General features: G+C 42.8%; 1 protein-coding gene across 9 annotated transcripts in view; it reads left to right on the top strand.

The window, feature by feature from the left end:
- The window catches only part of HECW1 (HECT, C2 and WW domain containing E3 ubiquitin protein ligase 1), a 445,382-nt gene extending 427,169 nt beyond the window's left edge, over positions 1 to 18,213 (top strand). For 8 of the 9 annotated variants that reach the window (XM_008960744.4, XM_008960746.4, XM_034963991.3 and 5 more), the window contains 4 exons: positions 2,690 to 2,836; positions 4,466 to 4,580; positions 6,824 to 7,022; positions 14,054 to 14,422. In XM_008960744.4, coding sequence (XP_008958992.1) covers positions 2,690 to 2,836; positions 4,466 to 4,580; positions 6,824 to 7,022; positions 14,054 to 14,165 — 573 coding nt within the window. In that variant the 3' untranslated portion in view covers positions 14,166 to 14,422. Of the gene's footprint in view, positions 1 to 2,689; positions 2,837 to 4,465; positions 4,581 to 6,823; positions 7,023 to 14,053 lie in introns of all 9 variants that reach the window. The other variant, XM_057302857.2, reaches the window with a different exon arrangement.
- The last annotated feature ends 6,017 nt before the right edge of the window (positions 18,214 to 24,230 follow it).

Here is a 24,230-nt window from a genome sequence, read left to right as displayed (position 1 = left end):
TCAATTTTCCCTTGTAATATCATGATTTTTCTCTGCTTCTTGGGAGTATTTCCAGCATCATTAGTGGCCCTTCGTGTGGGTCCCACAATGTTATTCAAAGTTTACAATATTGCACTTAAACGCAGTGGAAAATATGCAGTAAACAAGAAAGATCACTTTTTACTGTGATACACAATTTACTGGAGAGAGGCTATTCATCACCAACACTTGCGCTCATCGCAAAAAACAGCAGGAGGTGACTACAAAATTATTACAATAGTACAGTATGTACTACAGTTAATTTTATGCAGTTATGATTTAATACCGCATTTTGATGTTTGTATTTGTCTCAACTGCCAGTGGCACCATGTACAGGCTCTAAGTGTTTGTGTGTGTACATTTTCATAAATTTTAACTTTTTAATAATAGATTTGTGTACATTTTACGTTAGTAAATGATAAAATAGACTAGTATCTACATATATTTTATGGACTCATTACATTTCTAACTTTTTTTTTCATTTTAAAAAAGCTTCTATTAATTTTCTAGGTATGCAGGTCATCTGCGAGTTTTTTCAAATTGTTGTAAGTCTCCAAAAAAATTTCCAATATATTTATTGAAAAAAATCCATGTACGAGTGGACCCATGCAGTCCAAACCCATGCTGCTCAAGGGTCAACCTGTATACCTGTTTAAAGTTTATCTCATTTCTCTTCAAAAGGAGGTCACCAAGAACAATGAGTGGTTTTAGAAGATTGAATTGCAGCCCTTCTTTTGTCTAGTTGTTAGACAGTGGAGAGCAGAGGGATGCAGGTGAAAGACACCATAGGCTTTAGGATTAGATTCAGCTACTAGTGAAGAAGCCAAAAATGACCCTGTTGAAATTAATAGAAGCTTTTTTTTTCTCATATAAAAGCCCTGTTGAGGCTGAGTGTGGTGGTCCATGCCTATAATCCTAGCACTTCAGGAGGCCAAGGCGGGTGGATCGCTTGAGGCCAGGAGCTCAAGACCAGCCTGGCCAACATGGCGAAACCCTGTCTGTACTAAAAATAAAAAAAAAATTAGTCAGGTGTGGTGGCATGCACCTATAGTCCCAGTTACTTGGGAGGCTGAGGTGGGAGAATCGCTTGAGCCTGGGAGAGAGAGGTTGCAGAGAGCTGAGATTGTACCACTGCACTCCAGCCTGGGTGACAGAGTGAGACCCTGTCTCAAAACAAAAACAAAAAAAGCTCTGTTTGATAAAATCCTCAGGGATCAAGCTCCTTCCAGGTCTCCCCACTGCTATCGCTAGGGTAGGCCCCCTGCACTCTTAGCCCAGATGCGTACAGCATCCCAACCATCACAACTGTGTTCAGTGCAGCCAGACAAAGGAACACACAGCCCATCCCTTCAAGGAGGCCTCCTGACAGTGCCATACACTTCTGCTTACATCCCATTGGACAGAATTTACTTACATGCCACACCTAGCTGTGAGAGAGGTTGGAAAATAAAGTCTTTAACTGGGCCGCTAAAAATCAGACATTCCAAAGAATATGGATGCTGGGTGGTAACAAGTATTTTATCATTAGCCAATATTTTATAATTGGCACTAATCACCTAAGTGATAAAAGAAAAAGTCACCATCAGACTACTTATGGACTGCTTTGTTTAGGTACCTGTGTCCACAAGTGCCAAACATATATGTATTTTTTTCTTTAAACTAGTAACTAAGTCCAGTGATGCCTCATTTGTCTTGCAGCATTGAGCATTGCAGTGAGCCCTTAAGTGAATTTAAGATGACTGAAGATTACCCCCTTCATACATGAACATATTTTGATTTTTTAAAAAATGTCTAGCATGTTATCTACCTTCTTGCCTGTGAAAAGATGACACACAGATAATAGCCTTCCCTGATGACTCAAGCATGTCCTAACAAACAGCCATCATCACACAAGTGGCAGCGCCATTTGCTGTGTGTGCCTACATGCTTCTGGTTCCCTTCCCAGGGTCAGGCTGCCCTGGCTGTGTAATATTATACCCCACCCTCTGCCAGAAGACCACTGTCTTCTGGCCAGCTGTGGGAGTGGAAGCTGATGGCTGTTAAGAATTTGCTGTCATTGAGATTTGGGGGCATCAAGTATGTGATTGTAGTGTTGAGACATTCAGCTTCACCATTAGGGACAACCTAGGACATTTTCCTTTTATTTCCATTATGCCTTTTGAGTATAGGAAACTTGTTTCCTCTGTATAAAACAAAAACTGTAGCCTTTCCAAGGTGCTTAGCAATCTGCTTAGAGGTCGGGTGCAGTGGCTCCCAATACTTTGGAGTTGGGAGGATCAGTTAAGGCCAGGAGTTCAAGACTAGCCTGGGCAACATAGACCACATTCTACCAAAAAAAAAGAAGAAGAAGAAGAAAGAAAAAAAATTAACCAGGCGGAGTGGGGCTTGTCTGGGGTCCCAGCTACTCAGGAGGCTGAGGCAGGAGGGTCATTTGCCCCCAGAAATGCAGGGCTGCAATAAGCTATGATTGCACCACTGTGCTCCAATCTGCTTAGAACAGCCAGAGCTTTTTTAGTGACCTTTAGCAAGGAAAAAAGACTCCAGGGATAATAATGCTGAATAATGCCCTGTAGAGGATTTTTGGCATACAGTCATCCCCCTAAAATCAGTGTGCCTCCCTGAGAGATAAGCTGAACTGACAAGCATCGCAATATTTCTGTTTTCCTACAAGGTCACGGAAAGGGAGTTGAAGTCTGGAGGAGCCAACACACAGGTGACAGAGAAGAACAAGAAGGAGTACATCGAGCGCATGGTGAAGTGGCGGGTGGAGCGCGGCGTGGTACAGCAGACCGAGGCGCTGGTGCGCGGCTTCTACGAGGTGAGGCCCGGTGGCCTGGGGAAGGCAAGCTGTGGCCAGGGTGCTGCTTCACGGGGCCTCGTCCTCCAGGCTCCCTGAGGGAGCAGCAGCTCAGGTGGTGAGAACAGAGAGGGAGAGCCAAGGTGGGCAGTGGGCTCAGCGAGTGCTCCTCACCAGGGAGTACTGAGGATCTTCTTGTGGTGGAGGGCTGAGGGGTCAGAGTTCTCTGGGAAACTCAACTCTTATGGGTGAAAAATGCTTTCAAGCAACTGGCATGTGACCCTGGCGTGCCAGATGTGAAAACATCTAGCATCTCTTGTCACAATATATGCAGCTGGTGTTTCCTTTCAGTCAATGAAACAAAAATAAGTGAAGTGAAGACACTGGGGGGTATTGTCCACTGTCACTAGAATTTTATTTTGTTATAGCATCATGTTGTGCCACGTAATCTATGCTGAGTGGTAAATGAGGAAGACAGGGAGGGCCGCTAGACATCCTATGATGTCCTTGAACTCCAGTTTAAAAACCAGAGGCTATAAACGTTTTCTCAGGTCTTGGGTCGTGGAAGGCTCTCCTTCCCTGCCAGAATGGAGAAGTGCACTGGCCATGGTCTTGTCCACCACTGGTTTGATTAAAGGAGGTACCACCACAGGACCTCAGTTGTGCCTGGGTACACTTGGCACAAGATGCAAAGTCAGAATGCAGAACGCTAACAAAACAAGTCTTCCCAGATCTCTAAGGAGGGAGGAAGGAAGTGAGAGAAGAAGAGAAGGAAAAGACAAATTTCCACCCAGCTAGCTCAGTCCAGTGAGCATGAGGCTTTTAATCTTAGGGTCATGGTTTGAGAAGGGATGGAAAATACAGTCGTTTTAATACAAATGCTCAATTTTAGGAAATAAGTCATAATTGCATGTGAAAGGTTACATTTTAAGTGAAATAGTAATACTAATAGCTATTAAATAAGTCCATCAAAGTGATGTGGACTCTTGGCCTTTAAAATCCAATATTATTTGAAAACTTCAATGTGACTTAAGAAAGTCGAGTCAGATTTGTTTACGAAATCATTCTGAGAGGGAGCATTAGGAGTGGAGCATGCGATTCTTTTTTCTGTTCCCCGCTCATGAAGGCTTGTGTTCTAAAATATTTAAGTCAATGATCATCGTTCAAGCTGCTATAACAAAATACTGTGAGATGGGTGGCTTGCAGCAACAGACATTTTTTTCTCACAGTTTTGGAGGCTGGGAAGTCCAAGATCAAGGTACTAGCAGATTTGGTGTCTGGTAAGGGGCCACCTTCTGGTTCATAGATGGTACCTTCTCCCTGTGTCTTCATGTGGAGGAAGGGACATGGGGTCTGTCTTGGGCGTGTTTAATAAAAGCATGAAGCTCTCATATCTAATCACCCCCCAAAGGCCCCACTTCCTAATACAATCCCCTCAGGGGTGAAGATTTCAACATATGAATTTGGGGAAGGAAAAGGATATAAACATTCAGATCATAGCAATAATTTTCAAGTTAAAAATGATTACAGACTCAAAAAAAGTATTGCCAGTGATGGTCAATTTCCCAGTTTAACCCACATAAATATAATAATGAACATAGCTTTTCCATGTGTTTGGACCTGGATGCTGAAGCCTAACCTGCATTTCAGGTTGTAGACTCGAGGCTGGTGTCCGTGTTTGATGCCAGGGAGCTGGAGCTGGTGATAGCTGGCACCGCGGAAATCGACCTAAATGACTGGCGGAATAACACCGAGTACCGGGGAGGTGAGTGGGCAGGAGCTGTGATGATGCAATGATCACAAATAGAACTCAGCACTTTCCAAAAGATTGTTTTGTTGAGGTGAAATTGATGTAAAATAAAACTGACTAAAGCGAACAAGTCAGTGGCATTTAGTACATTCACAGTTTTGTGCAACCATTGCCTCTAGCTACTTCCAGAATATTTTCATCACCCCAAAAGGAAACCCTGTACCCATGAAGCAGTTGCTCTCACTCTCACGCCCCTTTCCCCCAACCCCTGGCAACCATCAATCTGCCTTCTGTCTCAATGGATTTGCCTATTCTGGATATGCCATATAAATAGAATCATACAAAATGTAGTCTTTCGTGTCTGGCTTCTTTGACTTAGCCTACTGTTTTGAGGTTCATCCATGTTGTATGTAGCATGTTTCAGTATTTTATTCCTTTTTATAGCCAAATAACATTCCATTGCATGTATATATAACTCATCACTTTTTGAAGACTACAAAAAGCTTGGCCTTACTTCAGTACAAAGCAGGAGCTTGTACATGCCTTTCTCCAACTCCCAACCTGAACTTTCCTTCAGGTGACATCGTCCTCATATTGGTCGAGTCTCTGGCCTAACTCGATGTAGAGGCTTGCAGAGAACATTCCATCCAGGACCCAGCTCCTGAGCAGTGTACATGGCCCCAGGGAAGGGTGTCTCATTTACTACAGAATTGGAGCCCTCTCTGCCTCAATCCTGGTTTGCCACAACACGGTTCTAACCGTGGCCCTCACCAAAGCTAATGTCTAACCCCTCCTAAATACTCACCTTGCACACTGCCAGACCTGTCTTCCTGAAACATTGTTTTCATCAGGCCACTTCCCTACCCACAAAACAAGTTCCTTATTACTTATAGATTTGAAGGGTTTTGTTAGCCTCAAAACTCTTCATTTACAATATCACAGAGAAATCCCATCAATACAGTAGAGAGTGAGCTGGGGGCATCGCCTCAGCCTCCCTCATGTCCCCAGTACACTCAGCCCCACAAAGCCTCTTATAGTATAAAATCGGTATAGAATGAAAACCGCTGTCTGCCTAGCTGGGCATGGTGACTCATGCCTGTAATCCCAGCACTTTGGAAGACCAAGGCAGACAGATTGCTTGAACTCATAAGTTCAAGACCAGCCTGGTGAAACCCCGCCTCTAAAAAAAATACAAAAATTAGCCAGGTGTGGTGGCACATGCCTGTAGTCCCAGCTACTCAAAAGGCTGAGATAGAAGGATCCCTTGAACTCAGGAGGCAGAGGTTGCAGTGAGCCAAGATCATGCCACTGCACTCCAGCCTGGGCAACAGAGCGAGATTCTGTCTCAAAAAAAAAAGTCTCTGCCTGGCTGTTAAGGCCCATAACACCCCTGGAAATATTCCTTCCTGCCTTCACCAGACACACCTCTACTCTAGTGGCTTACTGTTGCCTGCATATTTCCTCCTCTTTCTTGTTATTCTTTATTTTTCCTGCCAGGAATGTCCTCCTTCTTCCCTCCACTTGCACAAGCCCTTTGCACGCTGCTCGTAGCTTCACTTCCTTTCTGAAGTTTTCCTTGCTTCTACCTTGGCACACATAGATTTCTCCCCTCTCTGAATGCCTCTTGCATTTGCAGTCAATGGCAAATCGTTTAATTGATATATCCAAGCATGGTCTCCCCAGCTTACTGTGAGAGGGACCCAGTACTTAATCCATGGGCCCAGCATGTATCCATCCAGGGCTGGCCTGAGAGCAGCTGCTCAAGGGGAGAGCCTGGGATCTCCTGTTCACGAAACTGGCTGTTCGCCTCCAGCCTAGACTGGTAAGTCCTAGACTCTCCCGTGGTATGTGGTTGCCAAGAGCTAAGACAGCAAAACAAAGGAAATATGATGCAATATTATATTCATAGGCCCTTTGGTCTCTACCAGGCCCTTCTACTCCTTATCTACACCTATATGAGGCAGGAACATTTTAAGTGGAGTCTCAGTTGTTTAAATAGAAAGCAGACATCTCTGAGAACATCACAGAACATAAAGTCCTTTTATAAAATGACTATTTTCTAAATCTGCTCTTGTTCTAAAACTTGACCTGGTTGCACAAATTGTTTTAGACCTCTCTAAAGGCCATCACAAGAGAAATCAGATCAAAAGCAGCGGTTCCATTCCTATCATACCTGATGTGTTTGATCTCTCTCTCCCTCCTCACCCCTTCCTCTTTTCTCCACATCCTGTCTTCCTCCCTCCCTTTGCCTCGTGCAGGTTACCACGATGGGCATCTTGTGATCCGCTGGTTCTGGGCTGCGGTGGAGCGCTTCAATAATGAGCAGAGGCTGAGATTACTGCAGTTTGTCACGGGAACATCCAGCGTGCCCTACGAAGGCTTCGCAGCCCTCCGTGGGAGCAATGGGCTTCGGCGCTTCTGCATAGAGAAATGGGGGAAAATTACTTCTCTCCCCAGGTACAGAGCTCCTGCCAGCCTTCGGGGAAACCTGCTGAAGAGGGCAAAGTATACTTTGCTATTTGATTTTGAGTGACCATCCTTTGGGATGGAATTCTTTCCTGTCACCCAAAGTATTGTCATTGGAGTTATTAGGGAAAGGTGAAGGTGAGGTGGCTGTGAGACTTGCATTGAAACTATATTATTCTTAGGGAGGTTTTGATGACTGATGGTATTTGAGCTGTAATATCTTGGTCCATGTGTCAGTTGTGGGATGCTGTCATAGCCCAACTTAATTTAAAGATGAATGTCTGACACAGGAGAGGGCAGAGGCAAGGACATTAATATAAAAATGCTGGAACCTGGAAGTAACCTCTTGAGCATCGTTATCTGTACTTCTGCAGCGTATCACTTGATACTTCATAGGATCATTATATATTTGTGGTGTGTCGGATTTTTCCTATCAAGTTTTAGAACATGTGGGGATACATGTATCTCTGGGTCTCTATGGTGACTTCTATTTAGAAAGCACATCTATTGTGGGATAAATGTGGAAAAGGAGACGCTGGGGCTCCAGGCAGTTTTACAGAAGAAATTCCCTGCACTGTGAGTTTTAATCCCAGCACTTCCTGAATCCTTTCTATGCCACTCTGGGTAGTGCATTCCTGATCAGGAAGCACTGAAGAGACAGTTGTGCATAGGCACTATAGTGAGAAACGCTGCTGCAACAGACAGAAGAAAAGATTGACCCCTATTATCTTTTGCTAATAGGATACGTTCTAATTATAAAGAAGCTTTGCATTTAACTCAGCTCTATTTCTACATGGCCACCCAAATACCTTTGCTAAATCCTTATTGCAGAAGGATTTACTGGACTATAGCTTTCACCTAGGTTTCCCAGATTTTCCCTGAGGACAATTCACCTGGTGTCGGTCAGCATTCATGGGCATGCCCAGCTGGTTAACCACAGCTGAACACCCTGGTGCAGGCTTCAGCCCTGGCTTCACTCACTCAGTTCAGCAGACCCTCAGCTCCAAGGGTCTTTGTTGTTTGCATGGCTCTACCAATAGCTAAACCTAGTGAATGTAAGTCTGGCAAGAAAAGAAGACTAAAAAGGCAGAATTTCCATTTGTTAAGTTGAATGATAGATTTCAAGAATATAGTTATTTGGAAACATCTTGCTTTTATTTTAGAGAAATGCAGCTTGAGTCATCACTGATGTTAGCATGCAGCTTGAGGAGGAGCTGAGCTACAACCACACACCTGCCCGTGGGAACCTGCAATCTAGGGAGAACACGGCCTGATAGTAACTAATCACAGCACAAGGTAGAATCAGAGGAGCACAGGGGGTAAGAGCAGCGTGCTGCGAGAGTGTGAAACAGAGCCTCCTAATCAAGTTGCCTAGAGAACATGCCACTAAAAAACTGGCATTTAGGGGAGGATTGGGAGGCAAGGAATAGGGAGAAGGGGGCTTCCAGGCTGAAGCAATAACACAAGCAAGGGCTGAGAGCAGGGAATGGCAGCACGTGTTCAGGAAGGTGCGGCCGGCCAGTGCAGAGGGTAAGATGCCCGGAGCAACATCACAGGGGATGCAGTTGAGAAAGAGTTTGGTGAGCCACAAACAAAAGACCCTGCTGGCTGGGCGCAGTGGCTCACGCCTGTAATCCTAGCACTGTGGGAGGCTAAGGCAGGCGGATAGCTTGCGCCCAAGAGTTCAAGACCAACCTGGGCAACAGGACAAGACCTCGTCTCTACAAAAAATTTAAAAAATTAGCTGGGCATGGTGGCATGCACCGGTAGTCCCAGCTATTTGGGAAGCTGAGGCAGGAGGATGACTTGAGCCCAGGAGGCCGAGGCTGCAGTGAACTGTGATTGCACCACCACACTCCAGGCTGGGCAACAGAGTGAGACCTTGTCTCAAATTAAATTAAAAAAAAAAAAAAGAAAGAAAAAAGAAAAGACCGTGCTGAGGAGTCTCTATTCTTTAGGAAATGAGAGTCATTGCTTCTGTTATCTGGGGTCACAGATTGAATGTAATTTCCATATTTGCTTTGGAAGCTTTGAAATACACATTAATATTATTAACCCACACAGAGAGCTTCTAAGGCAGGCAGACATTGGGCTTATGAACACGTTCTTTATATCTGAACCAAGGCACCCCTAAGAGGGCTGCTGCACCACAAGCCCCCGAGATGGTTTCTTGGGGAAGTAGGGACCTCTTCTTGGGACAAGAAGCAAATGGCTCTAAGAGGACACTGAAAATCACTCCCTGAATAGTGACCCCTGTCCAATCTCCTTTGGACAATGTCTGAAGATCCAAGAACCTAAAAAAATGTCATCTATGTGTGGATAGAAAGAAAGAACCTCTGAATTCCAGAAACTGTCGTTCGGGAAGACCTGGCCTAACTATGGCAGGTGACAGGCAGCCCTGAGCAGGCAGGAAGCAAAGCAGACCCAGGGTGGCATGGGCTTCCCAGGTACTGTGAGCCACAGTGCATGTGGCCTGCACTCTGGGAGAGGCGGCCTTCAGCTCTTTCCTCAGGTCCTTCCTCTGCAGAAAGGAAAGGCAACTGGCTTCCCAGATGAGAGCGCCAGACACTGCCACAGCAAAACCCGGTCATAGCCCAGGCTACATAAAACCTTTGTGTCAATCCAAGCCCCTGCCTGCTAAAAGATGTGTGAGGGCCAGGAGAAAGGACTTTGAGGGTAGAGGCTTCTGGGATATAATTTCATAGTTGAAGTAGATGAGAGGCAGGACTGTCACTGGAGTTGAGGTCAAGGAACTGGGGGCTTGGGTGTTCACCCTGTCAGCCATGTGGACTTAGTTGCCACACAATCTGGTAGGAGGACTTGAAGTGGAAAAGAAGACTTCAGCAAAGTGCCAGATAATAGTCATAATAAGTTAGAAGTTCAGAGGGTCAGAAGGAACCAAAGATCTATCTGGAGCACTGATTTTCAAGCTTCTTAAACCATAGTCCACAGAAAGAAATGCCTTTTATATCAAAACTCAGGACATGCACATGTACTCATTTGCACGTATGTGTGTGTATATCTGAAACTCAAGTTCCTCAAAACAGCACTTTACCCTTATTATCTGCAATAAAATCTATTTTCTGCTCTATTCTATTTCATTAAAATGAAATGCCAGCCAAAACCTATGGTTTTAAAAATAAATTATCTAAATGACATGAGATTCAAAGGAATGGAAACTGATCAAGGATTGCAAAAGTCATGACATGGAATTGACAGCAGGGAGTGTGAAGAATGTCCATCCACGTCACAGCGTGTGGGGCAGTGAGCAATTTCCACCCATGAGAACTGGAGATGGGACACTAGGACCCAGAGGCAGCATCTGGAAAGAGCTTAAGGAGGTGGCAAAGTTTCTTTACTTTGAACAAGAGCTCAAAGGAGGACAGAGGAAAGGCTCGGAAGGAAAGAGAAGCGCAGAAGCTAGGTCAGAGTCGAAGTAGCACTGGGCAGTGTGGAGATAGAATAAAGGAGAGGGGAGAATCTTTGGGTTTACCTTTGGGGCAGGGACCAGGGATATCAAAGCTATGAGTCATGAGCAATTAACTGGCCTAAAAGTTGCAAATGAAATTCTAATATGAACATGTTTCACTGCAGATGTAAACTAAGCCCAGACCCAGGGTGGAGTTGGAGGCCCGGTTAAGTTAGTAGTTGGTTTACTCTGTAGCAGTGATTCTCAAAGTGGGGCTGGGGAAGGCGACTTTGCCCCTCTTCCCCCACAGGAGGCAGTTGACAATGTCTGGAGACATTTTTGGTTGAGGGGAAGGGGTGCTACTGGTGTCTATTGAGTAGAAGCCAAGGATGCTGCTAAACATCTCACAATGCACAAAACAGCTCCCACAACAAAGAGTTATCAAGTTTGAAAAGTGAATCGTGTCAAGCTGAGAAATGCTGCTCTCTAGTACCTAAGGCCAGAAGAGGACCTACAAAGGAGGCCTGAGGGTGCCATCAGGGAGCTCAGCAGAGAAAATGGCAGCCATTGAGAAACGAAGGAGAAGCCAAGGAGGGAGATGTTCCAGAGGAAGAGCTGTCAAATGCTTTTAAAGAGCTGGAGCAGGTGGAGCAGTATGGGCTTCTGGATTTAGGGATCAAGAGGTTATTGGCAAACTTGAAAAAGAGTAAATTTAGAAGGGAAGAGAGCAAGGCCTATCTGAAGAGAACAAGGCTGTAGTTAGGCAGTGGAAGAAGATTGGCATGAAGGGAAGACACAACTTACATAACCGGCTGAACAATTGGCAGCAAAGAGGAGTGACTGCTGCCACTTTTGTGTGTTTCTAGACAACCTTAAAGTGGTCTCTAGTAGAGAGGAGCAAGACTTTCTTTGGCCCTGTGTTGGTTAACATTTCAATCTATAACTTGGAAAAATAGAGGAGACAGGGAGATCAACTGTGTAGATGACACAGTTAGAAGGATAAACAATACAGGGATTGGCACAACCCAATCCAAAATTATCTCAAAATGCTGGAACCCTAGCTTGACACCAATGGCATGGAATTCGACACAACTTAAAGACCCGTGCAGATCTCCAAAACATCCATCGCACCAAGTGTGAGAAGAGAGTGAGTCACCTGCCAGTAGGTCACGTGCAAAACCCCAGAGGCTTCAGTTGCCACAAGTATGACACAGTTCCCCAAATCATTATCACAATCATGGTTGCATTATTAAGAGAATCTTATGTTTAAATGATGATTCACAGGTTACAAAACGCATTTACTTGTGTTCTAGCGTTGATCCTCCCCATAACCCTTTGAGGTGCATGCAGCATATATTATTATCCCCACTTTACAAGTGAGAAAACTGAGGCTCAGGAAGATTAATTGACTTTTCCAGTGTCATAAAGCTGGTAAGTGACTAGACCGGGGTCAGCATAGAGGTCTTCCAAGCCCTGGTTTCTTGCTGTCCACTGCCCCACACCACCGGGCAATGCTTGGTTTGGTGCACGGGAATGAGGTAAGCAGGCACTCGGTGCTGTCAGAACCACACCTGGAGGGTGGTAAGCTCTTAGGAATGCTGAATTGGATCATGATTTGATTGTGTTCATTCATTCTAGATGACAAACTAAGGGAGTTCACCAAGGCTCTAAATAAATGCAATAAAAGCAACTAGTAAGTAAACCATGAGTGTTCAGACTAGGTGCTATTCATCAATGCTTTCTGTTTACTCCCAGAAATGATCTTTTACAGAATTAATTTGGTTCCAACTAATTTGTAAAGGTGATTTTTTTCCTGTAATATTTCCACTCACGAGTGCCAGTTAAAATGACCAGAGGAAGAAAACTATGAAGATGATGCCTGCTCCTATCTCGCCCCTGGCTAATTCAGCTAGTTTCAAAAGCATGCTTGGGATTTTTCACCCCACTTCGCCTGTTTAGCCATAGCCCAATGTATGTTCTACTTTCATTGCAATCTTTTTAACATAGAGAGAAATCACTGTAACCATCCTACTCAATTTACTGAGTTCCCTTTCACTCAAATATTTACATCTAGGTAAAGTATTTCAATTATTTTCTTTTAAAGTAAAGGAAGGCCTGTTTGAATCTTAGATAATAATTTAAGAATTCTGCCAATCTGTATTCATATGTTTCTTCCCAGTTATGTCTTTAAGGCCTAAGACCAGACACTCTACTGCCCTGTGCCTGCCTTTGGAGCTTGAGCGGGGAAAGGGACAGGGAGGAGGGAGGTAGGGGTTAGGGATAGTTCCCCAAGGACTGCCAGGAGGAGGAATGGGTGCTGGGCAGATGAAAACACCAGCATCCTCCCTAGATTCTCGATGGGCAGGAAACCCCGCCTTCCCTCTTTCCTCTTCCCATCTTCCTTATTCCCAAAATAATCTCCCTCCATAACCTGAGTGCTGCATCAGCCTGGGCAGTGATCTGATACTCTGATTTATATACTTTAAAACAAAGGTGTAAATAATACACAAGTCCCCTAGGGATCTTGTAATGAAAAGAAGAGTTTAATATCCCAAATAAAACTCTAATGAAGAGTTTAGTTTTGTTTGTTTCTTTGTATGTTTGTTTTGTGATTTGATTTTATTTGATTTGGTTTGATTTTAGAGTGCCCTTTTCTGTGCTGGTTGGTGTCTGAAAACACCATTTCAACACACCACTCTTAGGGAGGAAAAGACAGGAAATGAACTTTCACCTGCACCCATCCACCTTTCTCTCTACTACGGTACAGGACTCGGCATCAGCCAAAGTTTCTGTAAAAACAAAGAACTTCTGGCAGGGAGCAGCTAGTCAGGTGATTCAAGGCTCCACAGCAGGGAATCTATGTGTGCTGGGCTTCTTGTACCCACTGCTGGAGACCCACATGAGTCTTCCAGGTCCAGGTGTTAGCCTCTGGTGAGGAAGACATTCCTTGTCTAAGGCAGACACTGGCCATGCAGGAGGAAGCACATGAAGCAAGCTAGAACCCCGGGCGCCAGGACACTCCAGGCATCCAGAGAGGACTGGCTCACACGGGCAGCTTTTCTTGGAAATGCAGCACTTCGACATTAGGTTCTGTGGGTTCAACTGGGGTAGAGGAGTCAGACTTGTCTCCAGAGCACACTTGACTTGAATGGAGAACTGGATCTCAGAATTCCAGGCCATCTCAGGTTCCTCTAAATAGATGCATGTGGTTCACAGAGGCTCAGAAATCAGAGCTGGGCAAGAAGACTTAGGAATATAGTCCTTCAATACTAATTATATTTCTGCCTCCTTCATTGACCACATCAAAATTTGTAACTCATTTGCAAATCAGGCTGATACCATAGAGTTTATAATCAGTTTGCTAGTGTCATTCTAGTGTAGTTGGTTTGCTTGCAAATGCAAACAACCCATTTTTAGTTATTCCATTCCTTCCACCAATCTATTCATTCTAGAGGAATGTGGCTCTTTAGTGTGCAATGTTTTATGGTGGTCCTAAATCATGGTCCTGCTCACTTTTGATTCCTTTTTGAATCACAACTTCAGACAGTCACAGATCCAGAACCAGTTGTATCATTGAAACAAACACTCTCACCAATCTCTTCTCCCCATTCAGGGCACACACATGCTTCAACCGACTGGATCTTCCACCGTATCCCTCGTACTCCATGTTGTATGAAAAGCTGTTAACAGCAGTAGAGGAAACCAGCACCTTTGGACTTGAGTGAGGACATGGAACCTCGCCTGACATTTTCCTGGCCAGTGACATCACCCTTCCTGGGATAATCCCCTTTTCCCTTTCCCTTAATCAACTCTCCTTTGATTTTGGTATTCCATGATTTTTATTTTCAAACCAAATCAGGATTGACAAAAGCTGTGCATGAAGAACTGCCTTCTTCTAAGATCTAACCTTCAGGCTTCTCTCCTCTGTTTTCAATGAACTGCTAGCCTGTATGCAATATTAAAAAACAGCTGTCTCAAGGTCTGTGTATATCTCCACATACCTCCATTACTAACAATGAAATATGAATGCAAGTTAAGCTACACTTGACCAAATGGTAATAAATGTTTACTTCCATTTCTATCATTGAAGGGAAAATGTGAGCATTAAGCACTCCAGGCTTTCATATGCCCATGTCTTCTGAGCAGAGCCACCATTTTTTATAATTTCTAATAACCAACTCCAGAACTAGGAGCTGATCAACTCTTTGTTTTCCTCTCCATCTACTTTTCCCTGTGCATAATATCCATCCAAAGGACAACAGTGGCAAAGCTGAAATTTTTATACATTCAACTCATGATTCACATGTGGCATCTGTCCCATCAGCCGGAACTAGCCTAGACATACGGTGCAAATATGACACTTCTAACGATTAACAACAGCAAGAAAACACCTGCTGCTGATGCAATGCAATGCATCCCAATGGTTGTGGGGATTGTGGGCTCAACTCAAGAGAAGTTTAGGAGGGGGAGCATCCCTAGTGAATACTCACACCACAAGAAGGACAAACTTGTGCACATGTCCAAGAAAGAAAGCTTCTTGATTGATGTAGCATGAAGGATGAGGCTTCAGCCCCCATTGTCTTATGTAGAATGTGGCAATGCCAACTGGAGAAAGGGAAGAAGGACATATTACCTTGGTTTGAATCCCTGAGTTCTGTACTGTTCTGTTTTGTTTAGTCTAGCCACAGTTCTTCACAAAGGAAAAAAAAAATGTGTAGATGATACCATGACTTTTGTTAAAGCCATGACTTTTGTTTGCTTGACAGACAAACCCTTTTTTTTAAACTTTGATATTGTTTTTTTTTCACGTTTTTTTTTTTCCTTTTCCTTTCTTAATCATGGAGTTCAAGTTCCTTTGCATTCGATTGTCCATCGGGACCACACTAGGAAGCTGCAGAGAGTGATGGTGCTTGTTAGGGATCAAGGGCAACATAGTACTTCTCCTTCACCCATAGTAATCCTCCTGGGGCAGAAACATAACACCCCAAAGGCACGTTGATTTGTGTCAAAATAAATATCCAGTTTCTTTTAGCATTCAGTGAAAACATATCTCAGAAAACTTCATGTTGTCAGAAAAACAGCTGCAGGCTCCAAAGACAGCCTAACCTCTCAACTACATTTGAAATAAACCCAACCATAATGGTCATTTGCTATTTTTCTAACGTTGTTATCCATGTTGCCTGAAATAGGTCATAAATGAAAGTGTTTTTCTTCACTGGGAAAAAGAAGAGCTCAAGAGACCCCACTATTTAAATGTCATTTTATTGTTTTCCATATTAAAACAAGGGAGAAATGTAAGACGAAGTGAATTTCATATGAAGCCAATGGCTCATTATACCAGTTTGTGTCTGGACAGTGTGTTATTTGTGTTCCTACACTCTAAAGCATTCCGGCCAGGAGCGGTGGCTCATGCCTGTAATCCCAGCACTTTGGGAGGCCGAGGTGGGGAGATCGCTTGAGGTCAGGAGTTCAAGACAAGCCTGGCCAACATGGTGAAACCCCATCTCTACTAAAAATACAAAAAATTAGCCGGGCGTGATGGCACATGCCGGTAGTCCCAGCTACTTGGGAGGCTGAGGAAGGAGAATCGCTCAAACCTGAGAAGCAGAGGTTGCAGTGAGCCAAGACTGTGCCACTGCACTCCAGCCTGGATGATCGAGGGAGACACCATCTAAAAAAAAATAAATAAAAATAAAAGCATTTTTTTAGTAGGAATTATCTACAATGCCCAGCACCCCTTGCAGCGATGTGTCCGTTGTCAATCAAGGAGTATACATTATAGAAATTTAGACTTTTATTGTCTAAAAAGAATATTTACTGAGACAGGATGGAATCTGTAACTTATATGATGTAGAATTTGAGGGACATGTAAAATTCAGTACACGTTCAGCATCTGAAAAATAATGGATTCCAATGGAGCTATTGTTTTATTTATGAAATCAGAGCATAAGGACTATGCAAATCATTGAACCATAACCTTATTCTAACTCTTGCAACAGCATCTCTAATATAGGGGCATCTTTTATCTTTAGAACTTGGTGTTATATATATGTAAATACTCATTAATTCAAGCACTCTCTTTCTAGTACTCACATTATTTGTCAGGCATTGGAAAGGGAGAACGCTGTTTACAAGATGGACCAGCTCCTGGAGAGCTTTGCAATTTATATAAATTACTAATTAATCTATTAATTAGATTAATTAATATCTAATCTACCCATATACAAAAGGAATGCAGTATCTCAGAAATTATATATAGATAGGTAACTTTGGCATACATGATTTTTCAACTACTGTTTCCTTATCCACCAGCACTACTGATGTCACAGCTATAGGTCTATCCCACAAAGCATAACAGGAACATTCTTTCACAAAAGTGCAAAATTTTGTGAAATGCTGATGTCACGGTCACCTGAAAGAAGATGAAGCTTGTAATATTTATTGCAACCTTGCATAGAATCCTTAAGGAAGAAAAACAAAGAGAAGAGGAACACAGAAACAAGTTATGGAAATTCATGTTTACCTTATTCATAAGGCTGATTTTTAAATTATATATAATTTTTCATTCAATATGTATATGAAATGAAATAGCTATAGAACTAAATTTCACTTAGGTGGAGGTGTAAACCACCTTAAATTATATAGTTCGGCAGAAAGACAGATCTATTTGTTACCACCTGTAATTTTTTTTTAAGCATGAGTTTTCTCCGTGGAGGCAAATTGCAAAATTAATCACTTATAAATTTATAAGCCACAATCTCCCTAAAACAATTGATTTTAGTAGGAGTGTAACGCCTTTAATCAGGGGACAAACAAGAACAATAAATAAGAGAAGATTTATGTTACAACTTTGAAAAATGCTTTTAAAATTCTATAAAGTGTTATAATAATTTCATGGCTATCACAAATGTTTTATTCTACAGTGTGAAGATGATAATCCTAAAAATGGAAATTGACTCTGTGAGGTCAGGAGATGTATTCTAAATCTACTGAACTCTTTGTAATTTCCTATGTATATAAATGAGTGGAGGTTGTGAAGATGCCGAGAGAGTGGTGAAAAAATTAAGAAAAAGAGACATATGATTTGGGGGAGCAGGCGTTAAACATGCAAGATCTAAATTTTCTTTTAATACATGACCATATGTCCTTGGACAGTAAGTATATTTGTGTGGCAAGCCAATGGCTGAGTTTTCCAGGGTAGTTTTAATATTACATCCATCATATTGTCAGTCCATGTGTCAAACCATGTGTCCAAAATTTGGGTTCGGAAATTTCTCAGTTGCCACAAATATTTTCCCAGTCAAGATGAAACACTTCCAAATGAAAGTAGTTAGAACTTTACATAACAAATGTGGTGCTTTATTATTATTATTATTACGTACTTCAGTGTTCATTATTAAAACTACTGCAATACTATATCATAAAAATCTGGGATGGATGTTCCAGCCATCATAAGGTCCAAAAGAGAAAGTGTTATTTTCCTGTTAGTGACATGTAGTCCCTTTGTTCTAGTAGAAAAAAAGGTGCCTAGAGGTAGTATATAGAGTAAATATTGTTCCTTTAGCCTACTTCCTGCAGCTTCCAATTTATCCAAGGAAATGTCTACAACAATTTTGTTCAAAAGTCTGTTCTAGTCAATAGCAGGAGAAGTCCACGTTATTGGGCTGATTTTGCTTACATCAGCAAGAGAAATGTCACGTGATACTCAGGCCGCGCTTTCTCTTCCATCACACCATCTTCAAGGAATGTCAATAAACTCACTTTGGTATGGCATTGTGTATGCTCCTTATTGCAAACGGAAGTCTAGGACAACACATAACAATCTGTATCCTGCCTTACTCTCTCGCTGGATGTAAGCAATAAAACAACACAGAAGGTTACCAGCTGCTATGATTTTTTTAAAGTCCCAAAAAAGCATAATATGTGCTCACATATCCATGAATAGAGAGGAGAGCTTTTGTAACAAGTTCCTTGTGTATGGCTGTAAGAACCCTACACAAACCACACGGGCAGCATTTTTTTTAGTGCCCTTTATGTAAACCAGTTGTGCACTGGTTTATATAAATTCCTAGCTATGGAGATGCTTCTATGAAAGCTTCAGGCTACTGCCTAACACCCAGTGTCATCCCAGGACAAGGGTCACCACTAGGCAAACATATTGTGTCCTATGGCTCGTATCACAAACTCTCAAGATGGAAACAGCATGATCTCCTTCCAAGCCTCTAAAAGACAAACCATGTGGCTCTTACTGGGTGGTTGGAAGCTGATTTATTCTTTAAAGAGAAAATATTCTATTATTAGAAAAAAGTGTGGGGAGGACTGGGAGAAGGAAAAACCTGACGGACTGATTTGGAGACAGAGAGTCATCTTGATATGGCATTTTTCTTTTATTATTATTATTATTATTTTGAGACAGAGCTTTGCTCTTGTTGGCCAGGCTGGAGTGCAATGGTGCAATCTTGGCTGACTGCAACCTCTGCCTCCCGGGTTCAAGCAATTTTCCTGCCTCAGCCTCCCGAGTAGCTGGGATTACAGGCATGCGCCACCATGCTCGGCTAATTTTGTATTTTTAGTAGAGACAGGTTTTCTCTATGTTGGTCAGGCTAGTCTCGAACTCCCGACCTTAGGTGATCCACCCACCTTGGCCTCCCAAAGTACTGGAATTACAGACATGAGCCACCATGCCCGGCCAATATTGCATTTTTCCACACGTGCTGGGCTGACTTCAGATTTATTCTAACTGAAAATCACTTTTCATCTAAGGCATAAAGAGAAAATCTGGACTAGATCATCATTTATAGTGAGGCATAGATTATAGTATTCTGCTTTAATCTTACTCTGAAATCAAGATTGGACTTCAGGTCTCCTGATTTCTTTTTTATTTTTATTTATTTATTTATTTTGAGACTGAGTTTCACTGTTGTTGCCCAGGCCAGAGTGCAATGGCGTGATCTCGGCTCACTGCAGCCTCCACTTCCCGGTTTCAAGCAATTCTCCTGTCTCAGCCTCCCAAGTATCTGGAATTACAGGTGTGCACCACCATGCCCAGCTAATTTTTGTATTTTTAGTAGAGATGGGGTTTCACCATGTTGGTCAGGCTGGTCTCAAACTCCTGGCCTCGAGTGATCCACCTGCCTTGGCTTCCCAAAGTGCTGGGGTTACAGGTTGAGACACCGCACTCGGCCAGGTCTCCTGATTTCTATGGCCATACTTTTCCAATTAATGTGCTGACAGCTCATTAATTATATACTGTAAAGGGAAAAGTGACACACATAGCTTGTACTCCAGACATGGTTTAGATGTGTTTATAGAGGATGGCTCTCTAACAGAATAAGTGAAGGGAGTTATGGAGGATCAGGCTAACCTTTATCAGTGCTGCAGGAATTACATATCGCTTTTATGGCTAGGAATAGGCTTAGACACTTTTGTCCAACAGGTTTACCTTGGAGATCTGAGAACAGAATAGTTGATGTCAAGGCCACTGAGTTTTACCTTGAAGGCTACCGCCTTATCACAAAATATCCTGTGGGGTCCTGGGCTCTGGACCTGGCATAACCATTCAAAAATGTGCCAGGAGCATGAGGTATGCAGAAGAGATGGAACCTGAAAGAGTACAACTGGATGCCAGGAATCCAAGGTCAGTGTGCAGTCACCATAGAAGGATGTGGGCTGCTGGTTCCCACGGCCCCTCTGTGCAAGTTTGCTAGGGCTGCCAGAACAAAGAACCCCAAGTTGGGTGGCTTAAACAAGGCTAGCAGTTTGAGATGAAGGTGTCGGGGGCTGGTTCCTTCTCAGGGTTGTGAGAAAGCATCTATTCCACCCCGCTCTCCTAGTTTCCAGTGGTTTTCTTGCAGTATTTGGCATTCCTTGGCTTGTAGATCTCTGCCTTCATCTTTGTATGACTGTGTGTGTGTGTGTGTGTGTGTCTACACTTTTCCTTTTTATGAGGACACCATCATATTGGATTAGGGCTAACGCTAATGACCTCACTTTAACTTGATTAGTTCTGTAAAGACCTTACCTCCAAATAAGGAAATAGAATCATATTTGAGGTACTGGGTGGAGTTAGGGCTCCAGTATATCTTCTTTGGAGGACATGATTCAATCTGTAACATCCTCCTTCCTGCCACCTTAAGAGCCTCCAGCAGTAATAGTAACAATCATAAATTCTGACATGCCTTTTATGTATCATCTTATGAAATAGCTACCTTTATATCCCTCTTTTAAGCTGAAAAAGAAAAAAAGTATAAAGAAGTGAACTAACTTGCCCAAAGACACACAGTTAGTAAACGACATAGCCAAGATTTGAGAACAAGGAGCCAGCTCCAGGGCCCAAGCACTCAACCACGCACCACCTCATTCAAGTAACCACGTATTGAATACTTGTTACGTGTTGGGTCTTGTGCCAGACACAGGGGCCAGTGGCAGTCTTTGCCCTCAGGGAGCTCATGATCTAACAATATAATAATGCATTATTCTCCTCCAGTTGAGATTTGGCCCGATTCCAGTGTGAGTAGTCTCCCCAACCCAGCTCGCCAAACCTGGCTCCTGAGTACAATATGACGCCATTGAAAAATAATAAGCAACGTGCTACAGGAAAAGGCAACAGGAGCAATTGTACCTGCTGGTGAGGAAGCATGGGCAGGAATGAACTCGGAGACAGAATTTGAGCACGTATAAAAATGGGAAAAATAATTTAAATGTATTATATCAGAAAGAGGGAAACATTTTTTTCTGAAACAGTAAACAAAGAAATGAGCAGAGGTGATTCAATCAGCCTAAGAACCTTCATATCTTTAAAAGCTGGGAGAATACAGCTACAAAGAGATTTCTTTTTAATGTCTGGAACTTCTGATTGAATTAGCATTAAAACTTATTCAGATTAGAATTAATTTATTCAAATAATTGGGCAAGTTATATATGCCCAAGAACTTGTATTTCTTTCCATTTTATTCCAAAGAGTACATCCTATAGAGTTTTCTGTTTTTCTTACACAGTTGTTACATAATCCCTATTACTTTTTAAATGTAATAAAAATGGGGTCCTGGCTTTTATCCTGTCCAGAATTTTATATTCACTCATAAAAAGAGCTTCTTCCCTTTTTCCAACCTTATTCTTTCAGTAGGAAAAATTAAATGACAACGGGAAATAACTCTTTTCTAAGATTGTGGTGGATCACATAAAAGGGCCTCAATTCTTCAGCCCCCCTGAAGTCACATCCTTTACCCTGTAACTTTGCAGTCACCTCCATCTGTGATTGGTCATTCTGAGTCATTCCCTGAACCACCCACCCAGCATAACACAAGCAGAGGCATGTAAAGTACTTGCACGGCTGAGCTTGACCTCTCTCTCTTGTTGCTGTGCTATCACCATGAGAGCAGGCCTGGAATAAGAGGAGAATGAGAGATGTCAGGGGCCAAACCGAGCCAGGCTAGATCAACCAACAGCCAGCTGACCACCAGGTACTTGAGCAAACCCAGCCAGGATCATTAGAGCCACCCGGCCAACCTCCAGCTGACCCCGGAGACATCAACACTAAAAGTGCATGGTTAAACACCAGTGATATTTTGTGATCACTGTACTTTTTTGTGGCAATAGATAATTGATTCAAAGACCATTCAGCATTCTTTCCTTTTTAGGATAACTTTTGAGAAGAAACACTGACAGTTTACACTTAGGAGAGCATTCACTATGCATGGTAGCTACTCTTCAGTTTAAATTGACAATGGCCAAGTCTGGTGGCTCACAAATCCCAACTACTCAGGAGGCTAAGGCAGGAGGACTGCTTGAGGCTCGGAGCTTGAGATCAGCCTAGTCAACATAGTGAGACCTTGTCTCAAAAAAATAATAATTAATTAATTAATTAATAATGAGACTGCAGAGAAAAGAGAAATTGGCATGTTGGCATAACTTTTCTGAATATAATTTGATGATATGTATCAAGAGTTTTAAAATATCAAAGGCCCAAGTTATGGTTCAAAATTGCATCTTACTGGTGGATCTGGAGGTGACATCGTTCATTCAGGTCAGACACTAAACTGTTCTTAGATACTCTTCCCACCCCATCATCAGTAACACTCTATGTTTATCCTGGATTAGAACTCCTATGTAGACAGCAGGAACTAAAGGAAAATTATCCTGTATCGCATATTCCAAAAGATGAAGCCCCCATACACAAATTCTGTAGGGGAGGGTAGGAGAAAGAAGAACCCTAGTGGCAAAGCACTTATTCATTCAATTTATCAATAAATGTTTATTGAACATCAGCACTGTGCTGGGCATTGTTTTAGGCACTGGTGTTGCATCAGTAAACAAAACAAAGAATAAGTAAGTACATAATAGAGTATGTTGAGAGGTGGTAAGTGTGATGGGGAAAAAGGAGAGGAAAGGAAGAGAAAGGAAATGAAGAGGGTTGAAATAGAAGGGATTAGAAATATAAAAAGAATTTTTAGGGAAGGTGCTGACAAAAGATGATGTTTGGGCAAAATCTTAAGAGATGAGAGAATGAGCGTTGACACTCTCTGGAGGAAGAGTGGCTTGGTCAAAGGCGACAGCAAATGCAAATGCCTTTGAAACTGAAGCATTTCTGGTCAAGCCTGCGGTGGCTTGTAGTTTTCATAGTTTTTCAGAAGAGCAAGCAGTAAAGGTAGAAGGCAATACTTCCTCAGTTCCACTGAGCTTCACTTAGATGAATACTTACCAGATTCTCCAGTTGGTCTGTGCTCACCTACCTGCTGTCCAGATGTAGGAGTCCAGGTGTCCAAATGAACAGAGGGTTGAACCAAAACACACACACACACACACACACACACACAGACACAGTTCCTTAGCAAAAGCTAGGTCTAATTTACTCACTGAAGGACAAATAATTCTGGAAACTATGACAAACATCACAGAACAAGAAAAAGAATCAGCACCCTGAAGACTCAAAGGAAGAGTTCATCCCTGAAGATGACTCACTACCGGCAACAATTGAAATTATTAAAAAATTTCTAATTGGGCCAGGTGCAGCGGCTCATGCCTGTGGTCCTAGCACTTTGGGAGGCCAAGGCAAGAGGACTGCTTGAGGCCAGGAGTTCAAGACCAGCCTGGGCAACATAGCAAGACCATATCTCTCCTAAAAAAAAATAATAATAATTAATTAGCCAGATGCGGTGGTACACACCTATAGTCCCAGCTACTCAGGAGACTGAGGTGGGAGGATCCCTTGAGCCTGGGAGTTCAAAGCTGCAGTGAGCTATGATCATGCCACTGCACTCCAGCCTGGGCAACAGAGCAAGACTCTGGCTCAAAAAAAAATATGTATTTTCTAATTGGCATTCTGAATAGTTAGCCAGAAGACGTGACCCCTGAGAAACAGAAGCAAAATACATAAAAAGAAAGCTGAATTGACTGAAAAATAAACCAAAACAAAAAAACAAGCAAACAATAGCAGACTTCCAATTAAGATGGAGCACTAAGCTGACTTGAAAAAAACCTCCACCCTCATGCTCGAAATGTAAAAAGATGGTGGCCCACGCCTGTAATCCCTGCACTTTGGGATCCTGAGGCGGGCTGATCATGAGGTCAGGAGTTCCAGATCAGTCTGGCCAGCATAGTGAAACCCCGCCTCTACTAAAAATACAAAAAATTAGCCAGGTGTGGTGGTATGTGCCTGTAATCCAAGCTACTTAATTACTGAAGCAGGAGAATCACATGAACCCAGGAGGTGGAGGTTGCAGTGAGCCAAGATTGCGCCATTGCACTCCAGCCTGGGCGACAGTGCGAGACTCTGTAGATTTGGCATAATT

The sequence above is a fragment of the Pan paniscus genome, chromosome 6, assembly GCF_029289425.2.
Source record: "Pan paniscus chromosome 6, NHGRI_mPanPan1-v2.0_pri, whole genome shotgun sequence".
In the NCBI taxonomy this organism is placed as follows: domain Eukaryota; kingdom Metazoa; phylum Chordata; class Mammalia; order Primates; family Hominidae; genus Pan; species Pan paniscus.
Note: the sequence above shows the minus strand (reverse complement) of the source record. Positions and strands in the feature narration are given on the sequence as shown.